This window comes from Mastigoproctus giganteus, chromosome 6 (genome assembly GCF_048544385.1).
Source record: "Mastigoproctus giganteus isolate SK-2022 chromosome 6, ASM4854438v1, whole genome shotgun sequence".
Lineage (NCBI taxonomy): Eukaryota > Metazoa > Arthropoda > Arachnida > Uropygi > Thelyphonidae > Mastigoproctus > Mastigoproctus giganteus.
The window spans coordinates 119,794,925-119,820,968 of record NC_143580.1 but is presented as its reverse complement, the minus strand read 5'-3'; the positions used below and the strand labels follow the sequence as shown (position 1 = coordinate 119,820,968).

Here is a 26,044-nt window from a genome sequence, read left to right as displayed (position 1 = left end):
CAATTGTATAGAGAAATAGAGTGGGCTAGTAAATCAGAATGTCTTATAATGGGAGATTTTAACTTCCCAGATATTGACTGGAACTTGTGGGTTGGTAACTCGCACACTAGTAAGTCTTTTGTGGATTTATTGCATGATTGTTTTCTGCAGCAGTATGTTCAAAAGGTAACCAGACCGGGTAATACTCTTGATCTGGTTATCAGCAGTGATCATTCATGTATTAAGAATTGGCAGATAAAGGAACCACTGGGTGGCAGTGATCACAGTGTACTGATGTGGGATTTACTTCAAGGGTGATTGAAGGGTGACACGAGTAATTACAGACCAGTTAGTTTAACTTCTGTTCGGGGTAAAATAATGGACTCACTGGTTAAAGATACATTGCAGGATCATATAGACAAGACTGCAGCAATAATTCAGACACAGCATGGGTTTGTTAAGGGAAAGTCTTGTCTGACAAATTGATTGGATATTATGATGTGGTTACAAAGGAACTGGATGCAAAAAATAATTCTGATATCATATACTTGGATTTCAGGAAAGCTTTTGACACATTGCAAATGGAAAGCAGAATGTTGCATTCTGCTCCAACTGTACAAATTGGAGCAGAATGGTATTAAGGGTAAGTTGCTACAATGGATAAAAGGATGATTGAGTGGGAGAAGACAGAGGGTGGTAATCAATGGGCGCTGCACTTCGTGGACTAATGTTATTAGTGGAGTCCCAGAGGGTTTGGTTTTGAGTCCACTGTTGTTTTGTATATTTATCAATGATATTGATGAAGGTACATCAGGCTTAGTGTTGAAGTTTGCAGATGATACAAAGGTTGGCAGGGTTAGTAATGGCAGTGTGCTACTGCAACATGATCTAGAAAATTTGGGAAGAAGGGCCAAGAAGTGGCAACTGAAGTTTAACATTGACAAATGCAAAGTACTGCATATGGGTAGAAGTAACCCCAGGGGAACGTACTACCAACTGTGTAGTACTACACTTAAGGTGGTAGAAAATGAAAAACACCTGTGAGTAATTGTTTTTTTTTTTTTTTTTATGTAAACCCCAAACACGAGAGGTATTAGAACCTATAGTACTTAGTACCGTGCTTGGGTTGGAGATTGAGATGAAAGAAGATATTTGTTGACATTGGACTTGAACTTCTGTAGTCATTAATTTTCAGGAAATACGTATGAAGGAAGGTTGGTCCAGAAAACGGCAGTTGAATGAATAAAAGAGGAAGATGAAAAGTTGGTTCTGTGAGTTTGATGTTGGACAGTAAATGGATGTTGGCTGGTGGCAGCATGTGTTTGGACTGTTTTGAAAGAGAGAGTGGGAATTATAGAAACCAATTCAGAAGAACAGTGCCCATAGAAGTATCTATAGAAGAGGCATGCAGCAGAAACAGTACATCTATGAGACAGCGAGTGGAGAGAGACTGTTAGAGATGAGTCAATTAACCTAACTGCCCTCTTCTGAATGGAATCAAGAAGCCTGAGAGAGAGGTTTTGGGGGCACCACTCCAGATGTGGTAACAATATTCCTTGGCAGGGCCGATTTGTGATTTATATATAGTGAGCAGCTGTTTCGAAGAAAGGTAATGCCGAGAGCAAAAGAGAAAACCATGTTTTTTAGATGCAGAGGAAGCAATATTTGAAATGTGCTTGTGCCAAGGGAGATTAGAAGTCAGTCGTAATCTCCAAAAGAGATATATCATTTTGCCTAGAAATCGTAATGTCACTAAAGATAAGAATAGGAGCAGAAGAATCCTTTTTGCGAGATATAAGACAAGACTGAGTTTTATAAGATTTGAAATCAACTAAGTTGTCTTTGCCCCACTGAAGATCGGCATTTAAGGAATTGGCAGCAGATTTTCGAGAAGTTGAAGCTGATTGAGCAGGGCAAAGTTTCTCAAAATGGAAAGTAGAATGCAATGTGCTATCATCGGCAAAACTATGGATAGGATTTTCAGTCAATGGAAGAAGGTTATTAATATACAAGAGGAAAAGAGTGGGGGAAAGAAATGAACCTTGGAGGACACTGGCATTAGTGGAGAAGTTAGAGGACAGAGAGCCATCTACCATCACCCTTAGTGAGCGATCAGAGATAAAACTGGATAACCAATTATTAAAAACAGTTGGCAAACCATAAGATGGAACCTTGTTTAGGAGACCTTAAACACCATCGAAAGCCTTTGAGATGTTAAGAGCAATCACTTGTGTTTCACCAAACCTTTCTATTGAATTAGTCCATAAATGAGTAACATAAGCCAGAATATCACCAGTGGATCGACACTGACGGAATCCATACTGGTGATTGTTGATCAGACGGAAGCTTTTTAGGTAGTTTAAGAGTGGCGGTTAATTGATTTCTCCATTACTTTAGAAAGAGCAGAAGTAATTGCAATGGGATGAAAATTGGATGGGAGGGATTTGTCACCCTTTTTAGGAACTGGCTGGATATGAGCAAATTTTCAAGCAGAAGAAAAACACCTTTGGAATAAGAAAGTGACAAAAGGCGGCCAAGTTCAGGAGCACAGGTTTTGAGAACAAGTGGAGAAATACCATCGGGACCTGGAGCTTTCTTAGCATCAAGATTCATCAAAATCCTTCTGACATCCATTTGAGGGAAGAACACAGGAGGCTTTGAATGGAGCGTGTTGGGAATAGTGGGAGGTGTTTTACCACCACGCTCCGAAGAACACAGGAGGCGTTGAATGGAGCGTGTTGGGAATGATGGGAGGAGTTTTACCAAGATCATTAATACATGAGTTTGTTGGAAGAAAAATGGGATGCTAGCACATCAGCTTTATCCATGGCTGAAGTGAAAACAGAACCATCTGGTTTGGACAGAGGTGGGGGCAGAGATGGGCAAAAGTTGCAGCCAATAGCTTTGGCAAGAGACCAGAACGCTCTGCTACCATTAGGGTAGGAAGCAAGTTCTCTACTCTTAGCCTTTTCAAAACTCTTGTTTGGGCTGATTAATAACTGCTTTACAATTGTTGCGAGCTTTGGTGTAGGCAGAAAATGAAACTGAAGAATTAGAAACAAGCCAATCACGATATGCAACATTCTTCAGAGTGTGGGATAAAGGATTCCATTCCTGCAAGAATAATTACACTGACACGATCTGAGCAAACGTTGACATCAGAAGTTTTGAAACAGTAACCCGACAAAGGAAAAGAAGAAAGGAAATCTCGCAGGTCATCCCATTTTGCATCCTTGTAATGCCAAACAACACGAGGTTTGGAATAGCCATGAGATAAAGGCTCCATTGGAGAAGAGACAATCACCAAGTTGTGATCTGAAGTGCCTAAAGGACCTCTCACTTGAACCGTGTATTAGAAGGGTTGTTTGTGAGAAAAAGATAAAGCGTGTTGGCTGTATGATTAGCTGGCCGAGATGCCTTAGCATCTCGACCAGCTGGGTCAGTGTGACTAGAAAACGGAAGCCAGCTGGAGTTGTGAACATTAAAATCACCAAGTAAATTTACCTCACTGTTAGGAAAGTTGGACTGGAAAAAGTCAAGTTGCAAAGAGAGGTAGTCAAAGAGCTTAGTGAAGTTGATAGAACGGTAGAGACAACAGATGAATTTGCACCATGAGGTAGAGAGATTTTAAGCCAGAGAAGATCAAAGAGAGGAGATTCCAAATTGTCAAGTCTCTGACAGGGAATATCAGAACGGACATATGCACAAGTACCACCTTTGAGGCAAAAGGAATCATACATTGAATAATTTGGACATCTGAGATGAGAAGTGGTTGAATCAACCGATAACTGAGATTCTGTCAGAAAATGTACACGCGGTTTGGCAGACTCCAAGTGGAAATGGACATCGTTGAGATTAGAACTGAGACCACGTATATTTGTGAAATGAATTAGGAAGTGCTTGGGAGGTTTAAATCTTTTCGCAGATAAGCTTGCTCTATTAGTTTGACAATTTATGGTGTATTCAATAGTAAGAAAAGGTTGGTGGAACATGCTGTATGAAGTAATGAAATTTTTGGGCATGCGTACACATGGTAAGAATATACCCAGATCCTTGACATAACGTGGCCTCGACAATGTGTACGAGTAGTGTCTGAGTACGAGAGTCCGAGTAGTGTCCGAGACCACGCATACACACTACTCGGACTCCCTCGAGTCACTATCTGGCAGAGTAGAGGTAGCAAGATTATACACTAGCTGATCTGAAAGCCTCCTAGAGAGTTACCAATACGTTTGGTCCAGTGTAATAACTAGTGGCCGGCCTGTGAACAGTTTTAGAGCTGTACCCTTGAAATGTAAGGAATATTGGATCTCGCCACAATGTTCATCCTATCCTCAAAAGTCATCAATCATACTGCATGATGGAAGAGATAGGGAAGGGTTGAACGGAACTTAGCTCTAGAGACTAAACATGGGTTCCACCACTTCAAGCCTCCAATAAGCAAAGTGGTGGTATTGCACTGGTTGATGAGAGTCATCTACCACCTAGTACTGCCTGGTAACATAGAGGGGCGGCATTCCTCTCTGTGGTGTGGGCACCACACCTCGACCCCTGCTTACGTTGGTTCACACCTGGGTGGTCACCCACCATTTACTAGTGCATGTAGGTTATACCCAGGATTACTAACAGTCCCACCATCGTGAAGGTGCAAGCAGAGGATTTGGCTATCACAGACCATCCGGACTTCGCCGAAATTGGGTCTACTTGGGTTGAATGTCACCCGAATATCAGTTCCATCAGCGTTTTAGACTCCCAGGTAGCAAGTACAGCTTGTTTGGCATATCTGAGAGAATGTCTGTGACAACCTCAAGGACAAAATTGTGCAGTCAGATATGAAGTTTTCTGAGCAATGCAGACAGGCTGCAAGAGCAGGTCATGGGTGTTTGTCAATGATATAAAGGAATTTTGCTAGCAGGGAAAAGGAGGAGATGATTATCCCTTTGTATAAGGCAATGGTCAGGCCACACCTTGAGTACTGCGTACAGGTCTGGAGGCCTCATTTTGGGAAAGTTGCAGATTTACTTGAGCTTGTATAGAGAAGTGTATCATGATTGGTGAGGGGAATGATGGGATCCTCTTACCAAGAGAGGCTTAAGTTCTGAAAATTGCAGCAGCTGGAAACTAGGCACCTGCGAGGTCATATGATTGAGGTATATAAGGCCTTGAATGGGTTGAGCATGCTGAATTCTGATGGGATTCTTCCACTTGATCAGATTATGAACCTAAGGGGGACATCAATTTAAATTGAGGAAAGATAGTTTGTAGAATAGATGTGCGGAAATTTGCCTTTAGCCAGCAGGTGGTTAATTGCTGGAACAAACTGCCATTTGTCGTTGTGGAAGTTGATAGCTTAAATAAATTCAAGGAGGAACTGGACAAAGATTCATAGTGAATGGTTGTGTGAATTTTTTTTTTTTTTGGCTGATGCTACAAAAACTCATACACTTGCTTTCTTGCATCACAATCCACTATTACTATTACTATATTAAAAAAGATGTTCATATTAATCAACGGCGAACTTCTTTGCTTAGTTATCGCTTTTTTCATGTAAGATGCCATCGAAATTCCCTGCTCTTTACAGTGATCCTTCTTTCCAATAATTTTTTGCACTGATACATCATTTATTCCATTTTCCTGCGCAATTTTAACATACAATGCACCATCTTCATGGCACTTGATAATGTATGAAGTTTTTTTCTAATGTAGCCATTTACGTTTAGTAGCTCCTTTGCTTTCATTACTTTTTTGATTCATTGTTTCGTATTTAAAAGGGTAAAAAAATAAATGGTGAAATGAAAAGTTTGAAAAGCTATCACGTCATCTGATCAGGATGGAATTATGAATACTGAACATTGTTGTACGTTGCCGGTGACTGGCTGAGGGGAGCTATTGGCAATAGAGTTGGCACTGCAGCATACAAAATAAATAATATATATGTACGCATACCTAGGCTACTACAGTGCAGTATGTATGTAGAGTATGTGTCTAGGTTATTGAATGAGTTTTAATGTGTACAGTAAATTTTCGACTTAAACTTAATTTAAAACCATGTTACAGTGTAACCCGTACTGTTTGAAGCCATGCTAAACAAGGTATTGCTGTATATGACTCCACCATTTTAATTTCTGCTCCTTCAATGATTATATCCCTTCCTGTAGCATACTTGTTCATCATTACTTTTGTTTTAACCATATTCACTTTTAACCATTATAGCCAAAGTAGCTTATGTGCCATGAAACCCCAAAAACAACAACATCTTTAGTCTGAAATTCTTACTAATGCACAACTGATTAAGATTTTCCTCTAATTCTTCAGGATCATGGCTTATGATAAGAATGTAATCTGTAAATGGTTTAGGTACCTCTCCATTCACATTGACTCCTTTCTGTGACCAGTCCAATCTTCTGAAAGCTTCTTCAAGAACAGCTTCAAAGTTCTTCTCCAAGAACTTTGGAGATATTGTGTCTCCTTGTGAAACTCTTTTCTTAATTTTAAATTTATACTGTCTTTTGTCTAGTCTAATAAAGGACAAAGCGTTCTCATATATTTTCTTCAAAATCATAATGTATACAATATGCCTTGTCTTTCCAGTGCCCAATACCTTGCTTTATTTTGTATGGAGTCAAATGCCTTTTCATAATCCCCAAATGCCAGGTGTGGTGTTTTATATTCATTTGCTTTCTCCATTAGCTGTTATATTACTGGGATTTCTACTATTGGCATTCGTGGCGAGCAGACGTGCCTATTACAGCTCTTCATAGTGACATTAAAGAAGCATTGATAAGAGGGGTTAAAGCAGGATTTAAAAGGTTTTATAGTATATTGTAAAGTTTATTTTAATAAGTTTTTCCCCGGTAATAGTTTGATTTAATTTTTTATTGTTGTTGTTATTTTGGCTTTTAGGAGCATTAGCAGCTAAGGCCATATTGCTCTGGGGATGTGTGGTGGTCATTCCCTGACCTTTCCGCATCCTCCGTATTTGGTGGTCATGGGCTCGAACCCCGATCTAATCAAGAAGCGTGTGCAACGCACTGTTGCTCTTGTCCACCTGGCTATGGAGGCACCTTATTTTTTTTTATATTATAAATATAATTTTTTGAAAGTTTGTTTTATTAATATTTAGTAAATTTCATAATGGTTATTACAAGATCCACCTTGGACACTTCATCAGAGGGTACCATGACTCATACGGAAACAGCCGATGGCGATTTCTGGGCTAGTCATGATTTTATCCTTTGCCGAACCTGTGGCATGTTTTCCAAGGTCAAAGTAGTAGATAATCCTAGCTCACCTGGAAATTTTTTCTTTTCTTTGTCATGATTGTAAGGAGTACACCGATCTTAAGTTACAATTTGGTGCATTGCTAGAACAATTTGAGTCACTGAAAAAAAACAGGTGCTTGCTCTCGAGAATAATGTAACTAGGAGCTTGTCAGAGACTCAAGACTCTAGCAACCTACCAAGTGATGCACTCCCGATTCGGGCCCCAGAACAGAATAACCAAGTGCAAACTACTCTGTTTCAAAAGGACTTAGTTCTATTAGGAAACTCCATTGTCAGGGAAATGGGAAATATTTTTGTAATAAGGATAGGTGGACTAGAACCAGGATATGTCTGCTGGGAGCAACTATTAATGGTCCCCAACAGACTGTCAGATTTTAAGGGGGGGAAAAGAAAATATTATTATTCATGTGGGGACTAATGACGATTTGACGATTTGTTAGACAAATATAGGACCATGCTGAAGAAATGTCACAAGTTAGGTCACAATGTCTATGTGTCTGCGATTCTGCCCAGGCACGACAGGAGGGATTATATGCTGAAAGTCTTGTGGATTAACTCAAGACTTGAAGGACTTTGCAAGGCTTTGGGGGAAATTTCTATCAGCTTGGCCCGCACTTGTAGTTAGAAGGAATCTGTATTGTAGAGACTGGATACATTTAAACAAAGGTGGTTTTGGAGGGGAAATTTCTATCAGCTTGGCCAGCACTTGTAGGTAGAAGGAATCTGTTTTGTAGAGACGGGATACATTTAAACAAAGGTGGCAAAAGTTTATGCCAGTTTTATTGAGGATACCTTAAAGGTTCAAGGAAACTTCTAGTTTGGAGGGACAAATGTAATAAAGATACGCATTTACCTGATAATATTGGTCAAAGTGACACTTGCACATACCTCAAGAGTATTTGTTTGTTACCGCAACAGAACACAGTAGCAAGATGTTCTGAGGGCAAAAGTGTTTCAAATGAGCAGGTAGCAAATGCCAGGGAAGTGAGCTTAAATAACTTTAAGTGATGTGTCAGGGTAGTTAACTGTACAAGAACACTAAGTCTTAATTGTTTATACAGTAATGTCAGAAGTGTCGTCAATAAAATGAGTGAATTCGAACTGCTGGTTAGGACAAGTAACGCTGACATAATAGGGCTTACAGAAATGTGATGCCACCCCAAGATAAGGGATGATGAGTTTCAGTACAGTATATATAATGTATTTAGGAAGGGCAAGGAAGATAGAAGGGGCAGTGTGGTGACCATGCTTCTTATCAAAAGTAGCCTGAGGGCGACGAAAGCTCTCCGGATTCAGACGTTTTGCATGCTAGTATAGAATCTGTATGTTGTGAAATAGTTGGAAGCAAAGGTATAATGAGAGTGGAAGTAATCTACAGGCCAGGTGATGAGCCTCTACATGCAAATGGAATGGGCAAGTAAACGTGACTGTCTTATTATGGGTGATTTCAATTTGCCTCTAATTGATTGGAGCAAATGGAAAGGAAACACCATATGGGACAAAATTTTTAAATCAAGTAGATGATTGTTATTTGTATTAACATGTCAGGGAAAGTACTGTGGAAAAGAATACTCTAGACCTCATCATCACCCAGGAACCAGATGACAGTACAGGAACCAGTACCAGGAAGTGATCACGGAGTTCTACAGTGGACGATGAAGAGAGAGGTAGCAGTAGTTAAAGGCAAAGGAATGGGTTATAATTTCAGGAAAGGAAATTACGATGCCTTAAGGTGGTACGTGGTCTCTATTAACTGGGTAGATATCTCATAGAGAGCGAACACAATTGAATCATGGTATACCTTTAAATTTACAACTGAATATGGTATACCTTAAACATTAATCACAGAAGCCTTGAATGCTCATATAACATTAAAAAAATACTCCATAAGGAGGATTCCAGACGCCTCCGTAGGCAGGTGGGCAGGAGCAGCAGTGTTTAGCACACGCTTCTTGATTAGAGCGGGGTTTGAGCCCATGCCCACCAAATACAGAGGATGCGGAAAGGTCAGGGAATGATCACCGCATATCCCCGGAGCAATATGGCCTTAGTTGCTAATGCTCCTTAAAAAAAAAATAAAAAATACTAACAAGGAGGATTCCAAGTTGGATGAATAATGAAGTTGCCAAATTACTTGAGCAGAAAAAAGATGGCATTTAAAAGTTTCAGAGCAATAAAAAGTACTGAAGCCTATAACAGCTACAAATTGAGCTATAATAATGCCACTGGAAAGGTAGGCTGGCAAAGGCAGATTATGAGAAATCGCTGGCAAAGAGGGGTTCTTCATATATATAAATGCAAAGGAGAGAAGGACAAACCAGATCAGACCTTTATGTAATGAACATGGGATAGTATTAGATACCCCAGTTGAAGTTGCAGATGAACTAAACAGTTATTTTGTATCGATATTTACAGAAGAAAAACCCTTCATGTCAATAAGAAATTCTGGGAGTGAAGTTGAAAAAAAAAAAAAAAAATGTAATTAATGATGTTGAAATTTCACACATTTATTTAATGAAAAAAACTTTTGAGCATACAGGCCAGTAAGGCCCCTGGAGTTGATAGCATTTACCCTACTTAAGGGAGACAGCAAGCGAGTGCATTGATCTATTGCACTCACTTCCCATTGGGAGAACGGTAGAGACCGTTCTCCCAACTCCACTAATCACTTGGAACTCTTTGCAACTTGACTTTTTCCAGTCCAACTTTCCTAACAGTGAGGTAATTTTCCTTGGTGATTTTAATGTTCACAACTCCAGCTGGCTTCCATTTCCTGGTCACGCCGAACCAGCTGGTTGAGATGCTGAGGCTTTTGGCAATTACTAATGACCTTGCACAGATTGTTCATTTACCTATAAGAATACCAGACAATCCTAACCATACAGCCAACATGCTTGATCTTTTTCTCACAAACAACCCTTCTAAGTACACGGTCGAAGTGAGTTGTCCTTTAGGCACCTCAGATCACAACTTGGTGATTGTCTCTTCTCCAATGGAGCCTTTATCTCGTGGCTATTCCCAACCTTGTGTTGTTTGGCATTACAAGAATGCAAAATGACCTGCAAGATTTTTTTTCTTATTTTCCTTGGTTGGATTAATCTTTCAACACTTCTGATGTCAACGTTTGCTCAGATCATGACAGTGAAATTATTCTTGTAGAAACGGAATACTTTATTCCACATACCACTTTAAAATCATGTTCTTTATCTAAACCTTGGTTTTACAATAAATGTGCTAAGGCTGTTCAAGAGAAGAACATTGCATATCGTAATTGGCTCGTTTCCAATTCTTCAGTTTTTTTTTCTGCCTACACCAAAGCACACTACAATTGTAAAGCAGTTATTTATTAATCAGTCCAAACTAGATTTTGAACAGGCTAAGAGTAGCAAACTTGCTTCTGGTCCTAATGGTAGCTGAGCATTCTGGTTTCTTGCCAAAGCTATTGGCTGCAACTTTTGTCCACCTCTGCTCCCACCTTTGTCAAAACCAGATGGTTCTGTTGTAACTTCGGCCAAGGATAAAGCTGACCTGCTAGCATCCCATTTTCTTCCAACTCATGTATTAATGATAATGGCAAAACACCTCCCACCATTCCTAGCACGCTCCATTCAATGCCTCCTGTGGTTTTCCGTCAAAAGGATTTTGACAAATCTTGATGCTAAGAAAGCTCCAGGTCCTGATGGTATTTCTCCACTTGTTCTCAAAACCTGTGCTCCTAAACTTACTCCTGTTCTTTGCTGCCTTTTTTCACTTTCTTATTCCAAATGTGTTTTTCCTTCTGCTCGGATTTTTTGCTCATATCCAGCCGGTTCCTAAAAAGGGTGACAAATCCCTCACATCTAACTATCATCCCATTGCAATTACTTCTACTCTTTCTAAAGTAATGGAGAAATCAATTAACTGCCAACTCTTAAACTACCTAGAAACCTTCCGTCTGATCACGATCGCCAATATGGATTCCGTCAGTGTGGATCCACTGGTGATATTCTGGCTTATGTTACCCATTTATGGACTAATTGAATGGAAAAGTTCGGTAAAACACAAGCAGTTGCTCTTGACATCTCAAAGGCTTTCGATCGTATTTAGCATAAAGGTCTTCTAAACAAGCTTCCATCTTATGGTTTGTCAACTGTTTTTTGTAATTGGTTATTCAGTTTTCTCTCTGATCGCCCACTGAGGTTGATGCTAGATGGCTCTCTGTCTTCTAACTTCTCCACTAATGGTTCAGTTTCAGTTCTTTCCCCCAAGGTTCAGTTCTTTCCCCCACTTGTTTCCTCTTGTATATTTATGACCTTCTTCCATTGACTGGAAATCCAATCCATAGTTTTGCCGATGATAGCATATTGCATTCCACTTTCCATTTTGATTAAACTTGCCCTGCTCAATCAGCTTCAACTTCTCGAATATCTGCTACCAATTCCTTAAATGCCGATCTCCAGGTATTTCTTCAGTGGGGCACAGACAACGTAGTTGATTTCAATCCTGCTAAAACTCGGTCTTGTCTTATATCTCACAAAAAGAATTCTTCTGCTCCTATGATTATCTTTGGTGACACTCCGATTTCTAGGCAAGTTGATATATCTCTTTTGTGAATTACCCTGACTTCTAATCTTTCTTGACACAAGCACATTACAAATATTGCTTCCTCTGCATCTAAAAAACTTGGTTTTCTTTTTCACTCTCGGCGTTACTTTTCTTCCAAACCGCTGTTCACTCTGTAGAAATCGCAAATCCACCCTACCATGGAATATTGTTCCCACATCTGGGACGGTGCCCCCAAAACCTCTCTCAGGCTTCTAGATTCCATTCAGAAGAGGGCAGTTAGGTTAATTAATAACTCCTCTCTAACAGAGTCTCTTCACTCACTTTGTCATAGACGTACTCTTTCTGCTGCATGCCTTTTTTACAGATACTTCCATGGGCACTGTTCTTCTGAATTGGCTTCTATTATTCCCCGCTCTCTTTCGTTTGTTTGTTTGTTATTTGGTTTTTTAGGAGCATTAGCAACTAAGGCCATATTGCTCTGGGGATATGCGGTGATCATTCCCTGACCTTTCTGCATCCTCTGTATTTGGTGGTCACAAGCTCGAACCCTGGTCTAATCAAAAAGCGTGTGCTATGCACTGCTGCTCCTGCCCACCTGGCTACCGAGGCACCTCTCTCTTTCAAAACAGTCCGAACACGTGCAGCCACCAGCCAACATCCATTTACTGTCCAACTTCAAACTCACAGAACCAACTTTTCATCTTCCTCGTTTATTCATTCAACTGGTGTTTTCTGGAACAACCTTCCTTCATACATATTTCCTGAAAATTACAAAGTCTACAGAAGTTCAAGTCTAATGTCAACAAATATCTTCTTTCATCTTCTCAACCTCCGGGGGTTCACATCTGGTGAGTATGGGCTTGGCACACCCAGGGTCCTGAGCTGGATTTCATCATTCTTCTCTTTCTTGGTGATTCCCCTCTACTTTTGACTCTCTCTCTCTCTCTCTCTCTCTCAGGGTAACTTGGGAATTTTTCTTTTTTCCTTGTGGAGAATAAGCCTCAGGCTTCCTTGCACCATATGGCTATTAATAATAAATAACCCAAGCACGGTACGAAGTACTATAGGTTCTAATACCTCTCGCGTTTGGGGTTTTCATAAAAAAAAAAAAAAAATTTGTGAGAGCATCACTGGACTCTGGAGTGATTCCGTTGGATTGGAAAAGTACCAATGTAATCTCCAATACATAAGGGCGGTTCTAAGAGTGAAGTGGGAAATTACCGGCTGGTAGTCTAACTTCAGTAGTAGGGAAAATCATGGAATTCAGGATCACTTAGATAGAAATGGAATACTGAAGGATACTCAGCATGGTTTTGTAAAGGGAAAAATCATGTTTAACAAATCTGGTTAGATATTTTGACAGGATCACTCAAGAGCTGGACCCAATAAGAAGAGATAAGGGGGCTGCAATACCTTAGCTCATAATTCAAGCAGCCTGGCAAAGATGTTAGTATTACATTTAAAGTAATTAAATATAAATTTTTGAATAATTTTCAAAAAATTTTCTAACTTAAAATAAAAACGTTTTATTTTATTAATTTTTTATCTTATTGATTTATTTTATGTTAGAATTGACATGTTGCTTTTTCACCCTCACATCTACCTGTGGACTCGCACACAAACACATACAAAGCCAATGAGGCCATCTTGTACTTTGTACTGGGACTCACATTGCACATACAAACAAGAGAGGAATCATGTTTACCAGGGCCCAAATTAGATCTCAGTGCCCCTGCCAAAGGATGAACAAATGCATGGAAAAGTACAAAATGAACATCCAGTATAGCATATTTAAAATATCTAAAATCTTAAAGAAGGATGAACAAATGCACGGAAGAGCACAAAAAGAAAGTCCAATACAGAAGGGCTAAAATATTCAAAATCTTCATTTTGGCTATAACCAGTGCTTTTTTTGTGATGGTACAACATACCAGCATCTTTATTAACAGTGATGTGTGACATTTGAATGCTGTACACTTTGAAATTTGTAATATTCCGTAAATTTTTTCGCATGTTTATCTACTTTTCAAATAAGCTTAAAGTTATTTTACTAAATTTGCATCTGTCTATTGTTAAGATATCTTCTATATAAAACTTTATAACCATTTTTAGAATTCTAAATGACTCAGTCGGACCTCTGTTTAACGAACTCCTTTTAGAGCGATTTTTTTAATCCCCTTGGAAATTACATTTAAAATAGTTTCAGTTGAGTGAAGAAAATTTTCATATAACAAATGGCTTAGGAGAGACTTAACTGCATACACACTGTTCAAACTTGTGGCCCTCAGCCAATTTAGGAAATTAATGCTTCTGTTAAGCAAGAATTGAGAGAGCTAAATGGATTACCAATCTACAACTTAGTGGAACCTGGTAAAATCTATCTGACCACATGTCCCACATACGGAAAAGTCACGCTAGTCAACAGTGAGCGGATCAAGGGGTATTCCCAATGGGCTCTGGTTTACCTTCTACTGCAGTGGTGTCCAACCTTTTCTCATACAAGGGAAATATTCAAAGTTAGAATTCTTTTGAGGGCCGTAGTGAGTGATTCGAGAAAAATTAATGTTACATTTTTTTCCATATCTTGTTACATGTAAAAGGAAGTTTCTGTTTTCATGTTACCATTTTTTATTTTCAGGCTATATATAAAAAATGCAAATTCCCAATACTTTTATGTGTAACAAAGCTATGTCACTAATTTATTTTTTTATATTTTATTAAAATTATAAAAATATGACTTTCTTTTGTTTTTCATAAAATACCTTACTTTTACCTTTAAATGCTCATTTAATGAGATTTTTTTTGAAAATTAGTAAAATTTAAAATGCTGTTTCAATTCACTATCTGCACTGGCCGTAAGTTGGCACTGCTGGGAATCAACTGTAAATGCCCTGTTCGAGAATTAGGAGGGAATGATTTTCTTTTACCCTGACAAATAATCATCTGTTGTTTCGGGGAAGTGCATTATCCACATTTTTTTTGTAAAATTTCCCTATCTCTGTTTACATAGTCACAGTAGCTGAATATCTGAATGACACCAACATTTTGGACAGTTTCAAAAAAAAAAAAAAAGAAAAATTTAAGAACTAGTGACAATATCAATGACGAGAGAAGGAAAATAAGGACAATGAAGGTATTAAAACCTTCTAAACATGAAATGTTGGCATTCGGTGAGAATGAATTTAGAAAAATTATCAATTAGGCTTCAGTTAAATGAAAGATACATTTCGTCCATTTCAAGAATACCTAATCAAAAAGACAGTTTCGGAAAAATTGAAGAGCATCTGATGAATGCACTCAGTATGATACCAATTTCATCAAGTGAATGTGAATAAGGATTTTCACAAATGAATCTGATCTCAGCCCAACCACAGCTTCGTTGATGACAAAAACAATTTCTTCACTACTATTTCTTAATTAAAATTGTAGGCCCACCACTGACACACTTCGATCCAGCAAACATGTCGATTCGTGGCTGCTTCGGAAATGTCATTCAGCAACAGACACAAACAAGAAAAGAAGTCGGCATAGTGTGTTGGATGAAAACTCAATAAAAATTTGGAATATTCTATAAAAACTTTATTAAGAAATTATTTTTACTTAATTTTTTACTAATTTTTACTTATTACTTATTTTTTTAAACATTTACTTATTTTTTATATACTCAAATAATAAATTTATCCTTAATAAACTGTGTGTTAATATACTTAAATTGTTGTTCTTATCACAAAAACATTACTACAAATAACAATATCAGGAAATAATTTAAGAGTACTGTACTTTTCTTGTCCTTTTAATTTTAAAATTTTCCTGACAGCAAAGAATGAGTACCGGCACCTATTTTTTTTACAAAAAAAGCACTGGCTATAACACACTCCTACTTTCATTTATTTTTAACCAATGCTTAGGTCGCATCAGACTAACTGGTGTGACATAAGCAGTGAAATATGGAAGCACTGGCAACCCATATTGGTTGCACTGTTTTAGAATTTATGCCCTTAACCACCTCCTGTCTATTCTTTCTGTAAACATTGCACTTACCATACTCAAATTCTACATTCTCGATATCAGAGGGAACCTGATTCTGATATTCCTATAATATAAATATTTGTTGGTTTAACCAATACTTCCAAGTTCATCAATTTAAATTTTATAAAACTTCTGTATTTTATGTTTGGCTTCTGAAATTTAGTCAACAGCATATTTTTCCAATATTCTTACAAAAGCACTGTAGTTGACAGTTCACTTGCAAGTACATTCTATTGGCTGGTTCCTCTGTTTAAGAATAACCTAAAGATTTGGACAAACTGAGAACACAAATATGTATATAAAAAATCCTTCACTGCTGACCAAGAAATAGTGCAATATCCTTGTACAGACAATGGAGGAGGGTCACTCAGTCCGATCAAGGGCCTATAAGTGACCCCCAAACAAATGTTCCGGGCACTCAAAATCAATAAGTGTTATTTATAACACAAAATTAAATGAATAAATAAAATAGAAAATAATTAACTCATATCTTTAAGCTGACTTGACAATTTTGTGGCTGATTCCGCAATTAGTATGGAACTGTGATATAAGGCTGAAGTGCTCAAGATTAGTTTTCTTGGGGAGGATTATGGAATTTCTAGAACGTATTGAACTATTCTGATAATAAATTTTTGTGGATAGTCACTGATGACAGAAATAATGAAGCTCTGTCATAATTATGTTCTTGAACAGAAGCTAGACTCACAGGATGATTGATAAGAGAATTGATTGATTGCTTGATTGATTGATTGAGTGCTTGCTTGCTTGCTTGCTTGCTTGAAATTACTGATTGCTTTATATTGTGAAGAAAGTGACACGTCATTCCAGCCACTATAAATTTTCTATGGATCTTTTTTCAGAGGTTCAGGTTCATTCTCTTCAGAATACCATGTCTATAAATGGATGTTAATTTCAAGAAATGACAGGACTAAGGGAATCCATTTGTTCATGAAATTTATTGAGGCCATGGCTCCAAACTATGAATCCTTCACTCACATAGTGGTGCTTGAGGCAAAACCTTGTCACGGCACCTAATTCACATCATATCTTAACACCCATATACAGGGTGTCTCAAAAATATTGGTACAAACGTTTAGAGGAGGTAGGTAACATCTAAAGGAATGTGAATAACATAGGAACTCATAACCAGAAACGTCACCTTAAGTCGGTAGACGGCACTGTCCATCAGTTCGCGAGAGGGAAAATTTCTGGTTTATTCATTCAAGCAGTAGTCACCGCACGAAGAGCATTCATCGATATACGAACTGTGAGCTGGCAGACTTGCACCTAGTGTATGATTAGCAGAGGGCAATGGACGAGCTGCTCAATGAATTTATGGAGAATTCTTCCCAGACAGGCATGTACCGGACTACCATTTGTTTGCACGTGTGCATAAAAATTTGTGCCATTATAGGTCATTTAGAGGTAACAGGAGTAGTGCGGGCAGACCACGTTCGATGCGAACTCCCGCCATGGAAGAAAGTGTGTTGAATGCCATCCAGAATAATCCTACTACTAGCACACGTGCCGTTGCCGCTGCCTTAGGAGTGTCTTGTTGCAGTGTACAGAGTGTCTGGCACGAAGATTCCTTACACCCCTTTCATCTCCAAAGGGTTCAATTACTGCTCCCCCAAGATCATCCTGCACATGTGGCTTTTGCGCAGTGGTTTCTCCAAGAAAGTGTTCAAGATTTGAATTTTCCGGCCTGTTTTGTTCACGGATGAGGCTTATTTCACTCGGGAAGGCTTATTCAATCAGCACAATGCTCATGTGTGGGCTCACGACAACCCACACGGTGTGCACCCCCATGTGGCATAACATCACTTTGCAATAAATGTGTGGGCAGGTATGTTCGGTGACTGCTTAGTCGGCCCATACCTGTTACCATCCTGCATGAATTCCGCTAAATATCGGATCTTTCTTGAACAAGTTCTACCAGGGTTACTTGACGATGTTCCAGCAAATGTGAGACGCAACATTTGGTTTCAACATGACGGGGCACCTGCCCATTATGGAAGGTGTGTTCGTGCCAATTTGAACAGGCATTTTGGGTGTTGATGGATTGGCCGTGGTGGACCCGTTGCCTGGCCCCCATGCTCACCTGATTTATCAAGTCTTGATTTATTTCTGTGGGGAACCTCAAATCTATCGTGTATGAATCGCCTGTGGAGATGGAAATGGATCTCGTGGCGAGACTCGTCTGCGCTGCTGCTACTGTCAAAGAAACTCTAGGTGTGTTCGACGGTGTCCGCCAATCCATGCTGCGTTGGTGTCACGCATGCATCGCGTCTCATGGTGGAACCTTCGAGCATCTGTTGTAACATCATTAAATGCATCCATCTCGTACTCCATTGTTAATATTATGACAAATAAATGTTTGCCACTAATTACTGTCTTGTGTCATTTCTGCTTCTTGTGCCTCTGCTACTACTTTCCATGACTTTTCCGGTTATGGGTTCTTATGCGATTCACATTCCTTTAGATGTTACCTACCTCCCCTAAACGTTTGTACCAATATTTTTGAGACACCCTGTATATAACAATAGTGCATTATTATTTGTTATTTTTAGGAGCATTAGCAACTAAGGCCATATTGCTCTGGGATATGCGGTGGTCATTCCCTGACCTTTCCGCATTCTCCATATTTGGTGGTGACCGGCTCGAACCCCGGTCTAATCAAGAAGCGTGTGCTACGCACTGCTGCTCCTTCCCACCTGGCTACGGAGGTGCCTTCACACAATAGTGCATCTAGCAGTGCCTATTTTACGCAGCGCCTGTGACTGCTTAGTCGTGACTGTGGCAAGTGTCTTACTTGCACACCTCTAGCACTGGGCCTGGTGGTGCTAAACTGCTGATTTAACGTGCACAGTCTCTAGTATATTTTCCTCCAAATCCAAAATGAAAAGGCTTGCTAAAAAAGGAAACAGAATATAACCCCATCCTGAGACCTGGTAATTTGAATGTTTTCCACATAGGCTTATAGAAAAAAAAAAATACAGCATCCTACAAAAAAGAGAAATAACCCTGGTTGACTACTAAATGATATATAAAGTATACATTAATTTACTATTTTTAATTCTACCTAATATCGAAACACATTTTTTGAAACCAACAATTCAGATTGAGATCACATGATGATTTAATGACAAATTAGTATAATAGTTAATCTCATAAAAATTTATAAATAACTATGGCCTCAAATAAGAGCTAGTTTCAAATATTACCTGAATCATATATTATAACCCCTGGCGATCCTGAAGAGCTAGTCATTGCATACAGCCTTGTGAATAATTTTTCTTTAAAACGAAGTTTACAAAAATCTGCTCGAGACTGTTGATGCACTGTTGTACCTAAAAAATATGATACAGACAATATATTATAAAATATCTAATGCAAAGCTCTATGTTTTCTAATAAGAAATATGGCTTAAGAGCATAAAAGGATATAAGATTTCAATCACTATCTTTATATAAGATGACAATCATTTTGCGAGCAGGGATGGGAGGTGACTGTCCCCTTGTGTGAGACAATGGTCAGGCCACACCTTGAGTAATGCATACAGGTCTGGAAGACTCATTTTAAGAGGAACAGAGTTGCTGGAACAAGTATATAGAAGGGCAACAAGACTAGTGAAGGGAACAAAGGGTGCTCTTATGAAGAAAGGCTTAAGTTTTGCAAATTGCAGCTGCTGGAGACTACGCACCAGACTTATACACCTCAATCAGATTGCCTTGCACCTGCAAGGCAATCTGATTGAGGTGTATAAGGCCTTGAATGGATTGAGCAGGCTCAGTGTTGATGGGATTCTTCCTCTTGCTCAGATTATAAATCTGAGGGGGCATAGATTCAAACTGAGGAAAGACAGTTGTAGAATAGATGTGTGGAAGTTTGCCTTTAGCTAGCGGGTAGTTGATTGCTGGAACAAACTTCCATCAGTTGTGGAAGTTGATAGCTTAAATAAATTCAAGGCAGAACTACACAAACATTTGGAATGAATGGATCAGTGAAATGGGATTTTTTTTTTTGGCTGATGCTATATAAGCTTTCTTTCTTGCATCATGTGCCTCTACTAATGCTAATCACTATTAATAGAAATGTCAAATATTAGAGACTCTTAGCAAGGACACTATGTACCTGTAGTGGATATATCAAGTTAAAGGTAATTTTTTTTATAAATATCCACAAAAAGAGTTAATCACAAAAAAAATCAGTTAAACATTCATATTTAATAAGCGGTTCACAAATAATGAAAATAACAGATAGAAACTATAGAGAAGTAAAAAGTTTTTATTATATACTTTCACGTGAGACAGGAAAATATAACTTTCCACATGAGACATAGGAAAATATAACTTTTCACGTGAGACATAAATTGAAGCATTAATTTAAATTTATGGTTCAGGATAGTAATGGCAACCAATAGCAAAGGGGAGTCAGCCATACATAGGAAAATATATGAGCAGGTGGCCACTCAAAAATAGTTTATATTATAAAGAGTATTTTTTATTTGAAGACAAATTTGCTATATTTTTTTCTTTATAATAACCTCTAACACAAGGAATACTCAGACCCTGTGAAAGATGCTGATGCACTTGTACAATGCTCAGCATTTTCCGTGAATATTTTAGTGTGCACTTGTTTGTCACAATGATATTTAAATACTGTTGGATTTGTCTCACTGATCTTCACAAGCAGACCACCTTGAATCAGAGGCTATGACAGAGAGAAAGAGGTATATTTATATATCTCATATTTTGTGTTTTAATTTATTCCTATGGATTCATATCATTGACAACTGTAAAGCAACCTAGATTTGTCTGACCATATCCCCAACAATCCCAGTTGGGACTTGCATTTAGGCTGGCCACTTGGACAATATTCTCTCCCACTCATTTGGGTATTCTGCTTAATATAGCTGCCTATTTTTGACTTTCAAAAAGGTGGAAATCAGGCATTTGTATGCAGGAGTAAAACAATAAGTATTTGGGCCAAAATTTGGGCAGGTGATAAACAGGAGGTTTTTTTCAAAGAGCAGGAGGAAAATAGGAGATTTATCAGAAAAAGCAGGAGAGTTTTTGGATTTATCAAAAAACTCCTGCTTTTTCTGATAAATTAAGTTCAAACTGCATTATAAATTAAATTTCACAGGCAAAACACACATTTTATAATAAAATTCAGCAACAGGATTGTTTAGTACTACAGTAAAACTGCTTTTAAGCATTAGGTTACCTAACATTTTCTGTTTGTAGATTTAGATTTATGTTTGGATATTCATTAGACAAAAACCTCAGTAGCCGAGTGGTCAGGAGCGGGAGTGCAGTAGCACACTCTCTTTGAGTAGACAGGGGTTCAAGCCCCTGACTGCTGAATACGGTCGATATGCCAACCCGCACTGGACCAGCGTGGCAGATTATGGTCCGTTTCCCTCAGCATGAATTGTTGAGGAGGCTTCCATCCTGCAGTGGGTTGATAATGGCTGTACTTTACTTTACTTTTTTTTTTAGACAAAAACCAAATTTTTACTGCTTCAAGAAAGATACCACTGCAGATACTACAATGGCCTTGATATCTAGACTTGGTTGTCAAGAACATTTCCAAAACGGTACCAAAAAGATAAAATCTGAATTTTGTTTTTCTTGCCTGACTGAATATCCTCTCACACTCGGCATTGCTATGAGGAATTGTTAAAATGCCAAGCATGATTTTGGGATAATTTGTTATATTTCAAACTTCCTTGTGCACTTGCCAGTTCCCCAACCAAGGACCACTGTATCAGTTCTTTCATAATACCATCTGTTTGGTTCTCACACTGACAATGATAGAACTGATGCAGCAAAACATCTACTGCTTCATCTATTTCTTTGTCTTTAATGACAAGAAGCACTGCAAAGTTGTCCACAAAAAATTCAAATTTAAAAACGATGCACTGCCATTGATGAAATTTGTGCTTCCTCAGAATTTATAATAATATAATTTTTCAATGAGAACTTGTGCACCGTGAATCATATACAGCCATAAAGTACTTCCTCGCTGCAGAGAAATAGAATTTTCAACTTTTGTTTTAGACACTCCATGACCTTTGCAGTAGAAATATCTATAACTAAGTTGAAGATTTGAAGAAAACTGCCAACGCTGAAAATGTTGACATAACATTTAAAAGAAGGCAAATTGCTTTATTCATACCAGAAGAGAGAAACACGAACAGGGTCTTTGCAGAAGGATAACATGGATAAATTTATTAGCTTGCTTGGTCTCTTTAGGATTGCTTTAATCAGAATTTTGCAATTCAGAAGTTCTTTTTCTCGAGTTCATCAATTAGTCCTCTTTCAAAAACTTTTGGATCAGGAATCAGATTTGAACATGAGTCAGTGCAACTCACTAGTAATCGCCTGTACTTTTTAATTTGGTAATTTGAAAAGTGCTCACATTGCTTTTCTCACTGCTTCTAACCTCTTCTTTAAAGAGTGAAAGTGTCAAAGGGTGACAATGTTCTGCTAGTCTAGTTATAGATTTAATCAAAGGCAGCCAAAGTGCCCACATATCCTTAAAAACACATTTTCTTACTTCAGTGGCATGAAATACCCTCTGAAATCATACTTTAAGGCTGTTCAGAAGAAGATATCCAATGTTATACTCTGTACAGTCGCCTTCCAGTGCTGACGTTGTGAGAAAGCTGCTTTCAATTTGATATATAAATATATATTTTTTAATCACAAAAGGTCACCACAATGGGATATAGCTGGGAATCATTTTAATTACTGCCATCTTGTAGCAAAGGAAAACACCTACAGATATTATACTACAGATACTATAATTTTTCGAGATATCTCTTCTTTTAAGAGCCATCACCACCTCTTTCTTTGTATATGTGCAATTTCACTAACAACATCTGTTGTTTTTCTCCTTCCATAACCTTTTTTTTTATGCTGTTTTACTCTCAGGAAACACATTTCTGAACAGTGTGCCTACATGATCAGCAAAACTCACAGGAAGAATGTATTCTATTACAAATGATGCAAATAAACATTTGATACATATGAACTCGCCATCACCACCATGAAATGGATTAACAGTTTTTTTCATTTCTTTCTATACACTGAAAGCTGTTGTCATGCTTATTTGAATATAAATGTCTGATTTCATGTTTCTTACTGGTTGAAATTGAAAAATTACATGTAAATGTGATTTTTCAATTTCAATCCATTTGAGGATTCAGAAGACACATTGAAAATCTGGCACATGTCTTATGAAATTTTAAAACATATTTCATCTTATGGAAAGACTGTTAATTAGCTACACACTACTACAATGAAGTGATTGCAGAATAACAGAGAAAAATACCATTATCCCACATTTCTGTTTTGCAATAGACAATCAGAGCATGCCTGACAGTCAATTCATTAATGAAAATAAACATAAATTTGCAAAAAAATTTGAAAAAGAATTATAACTTTAATATAGTTTCATTATTTATTTTTGTGAGGGGAAAAAAAAAAAAGATTCTCTATCATAAATCCAGAGAGCTGGCAACTATGGCAGTAGAGGAAACAGTGGATTTGGGAGTTATGGTACAGTCTGACACGACATTATCTGACCAGTGCAGACTGGTGGCAAAAGAAGGCCCATAATGTCTTATCAATGGTTTATTGAATATTTTTTTCTTAAGATAGGCAGTCATAATCCCACTGTATATCCCACAGACAATTGAAAGAGCGCACTTAGAGTACTCTGTTATCAAATAAGGAGCTTGCGCCTAAAAAAAGAAACTTCTTGAAAAGACCCAAAGATTGACAATGCTTGTTGTGACTTGTGCAAAAGGACAAAGACATGGGGAAAGATTTTGAATAATGTGAACTATAGAGCTTGTTATCTAGGCACCCTAGAGAATATCTAATCAAGGTGTATAAAGCTCTGGGAGGAGAAAGTAAAATGAATGAAAACAAAATTTTTATTGTTATAAATGATTCCAAAACTAATGACCCTAAATTCAATATTTGAATTTATAGCCTTTAGACTGGATCACAAGCTTAAGGAAATTCAAAGATCAGCTGTATAGGTTAGGTACTTACGTAGGAAGGGAGTCAAATAGATAGCTTATTTTATTTTATTTATTTTATTTTTTGGTTGGTGAAGCACAAGGCTTCACCCTGTGCAGTATTAATACTAATACTGCACAGGGTTAAGGGCGAAAAATGGCTTCATCAATTAATTCAGTTTCAACTTTCTGTGCTGTAAAGTAGATTATATCATCCTGAATGTGATGACTACAACTTTCAATGAGCTTTTAATCTTTCTAGTAATGCAGCACATAGTCTGATTTGGCAAAGAAGCTGAATGATTGTAAGAAAATTTTCCATTACTTCTATTAGTGCATTTTATGTGAGCTCTGAAAGGCAAATTATGTGAATCCAATGTTAATGTTGTATTAATTATATATGCTAAGAATTCTTTCAGAACACTGCCTCCTTTTCCAATTAATTTTTAACCCCTAGCCAGCATATTAAAATATGTCATGCCAGCAGGCACATCAATGTTCAATAGTCACCACATAGTTTGTAGGGAAAAAAAAAAGCAAGAAAAAAGCCAGTTTAAAATTGGCATACTTTATAATTTTTATTTTATTCTGGCATTACAATGGATAGTAAAAACAAGTAATATCTCCAGTTACTGCAGTCTTGTTTTCCAAAACATATTTCCTGGTTGCATCACTTCCAATGTGCAGCAATGGGGTAAAAAAATCAAAGCTGAAAACCAAAGCTTTATAGATTTATAGAAACTTTATAGAATCAACAGAGAAATTAGTGCATGGTTCATTTTGCACACAAACAGGGACTGTGGGGAACTTTTTTACTGTAATAATTCTCAAATTCAAAAAGAATCAATGATGCAGATTGAAAGTGAAGATCTTAGCAATATATTTTCATTTTTTCTTTTCTTTTTTTTTTTTCTGGGTTGCAAAAATAGTACAATGAACTCACCCACTAGATTTTCTTTTCTTTTCTAACAATCATTTTTATGTACAAACTGACATTTTGCCAATTCTGTAACACAAGCCTTCATTTTCCTGCCAATTCTGTAACATAAGCCATTCAGTTTCTGCTAATTCTGTAAGATAAGCCAAGCATTTAAATGCTCACTTCTGTTTTTACAACTGTAAATTGCTTAAACTAAAGGTTTCAATTAATGGCTCTGATGCAAATTTCATTCTAACACAAATAAACTACATGGAAAATACACAATATGATTCAGAATAAGAAACTAACATGGATACATTGTAATTTGAGGAAGAATTCCAGCTTTTGATTTTTATAAATTATTAAAATACTTTCTGAACACATCTACAATTCTGTTTTTTTATCCCTTGAGAAAGGCCCTTTACATCATCTTTTATTATGATAAAATGTTCCCAACTCACTGGTTTTGTTTATGAATAAAATGTCCATGAGCTCTCAGTCTTAATCAACCTGATTCTTTCCTGATAAGGCAGAAGTTAACTTGAACAATTTGTTTTCATCATCAATGTTTTCACTTATATTACATTCATTACCAAATTCTACTACCTTGTAAGAATTAATTGATGCACTTACATTTGATTCAACTTCTTTTTTTTTTTTTTATTTAGAAAAAAAAGTGTTCGGTTTGGATAATTTTGCAACACATCTCAAATTCCCTTTTCTTTTCCAAAAGTAATTTTTATGTACATACACTAACATTTTCCAGGGTATCAGGGTTTCAACTATCAGTTTCTTTTTTTTTTTAAATGTTTAATGGTTTAAAGACAATGTAAATTTCTTTGAAAGGGAAAGAAAAAAGAAATTTCTTGAATTCAATGTTTTCACTTAGATTACATTCACTACCAAATTCTACTACTAGGTAATTGAGGTTGTCATAGACATTCTCTCAGATATGCCACACAAGCTGTATTTCCTACCTGGGAGTCTAAAACACTGATGGAACTGATATTCAGGTCACTCAAGTCAAGTGGACCCAATTTTGGCGAAGTCTGGATGATCTGTGACAGCCAAATCCTCTTCTTGCACCTTCACGATGGTGGGACTGTTAGTAATCCTGGGTATACCCCATGCACAAGCACACTGTGGTTGACCACCCAGGTATGAACCAACGTAAGCAGGGGTAGAGGTGTGGTGCCCACACCACATGGAGGAATGCCGCCCCTCTGTGTTAACAGGCAATACTAGGTGGTAGAT

The 26,044-nt window shown here is 37.6% G+C and overlaps 1 protein-coding gene across 1 annotated transcript in view; it reads right to left on the bottom strand.

The window, feature by feature from the left end:
• Positions 1 to 26,044, bottom strand: part of LOC150084537 (uncharacterized) — a 260,732-nt gene that overhangs the window by 56,708 nt on the left and 177,980 nt on the right. The window contains exon 11 of the mRNA XM_090375300.1: positions 19,061 to 19,186. Coding sequence (XP_090231426.1) covers positions 19,061 to 19,186 — 126 coding nt within the window. The remainder of the gene's footprint in view (positions 1 to 19,060; positions 19,187 to 26,044) is intronic.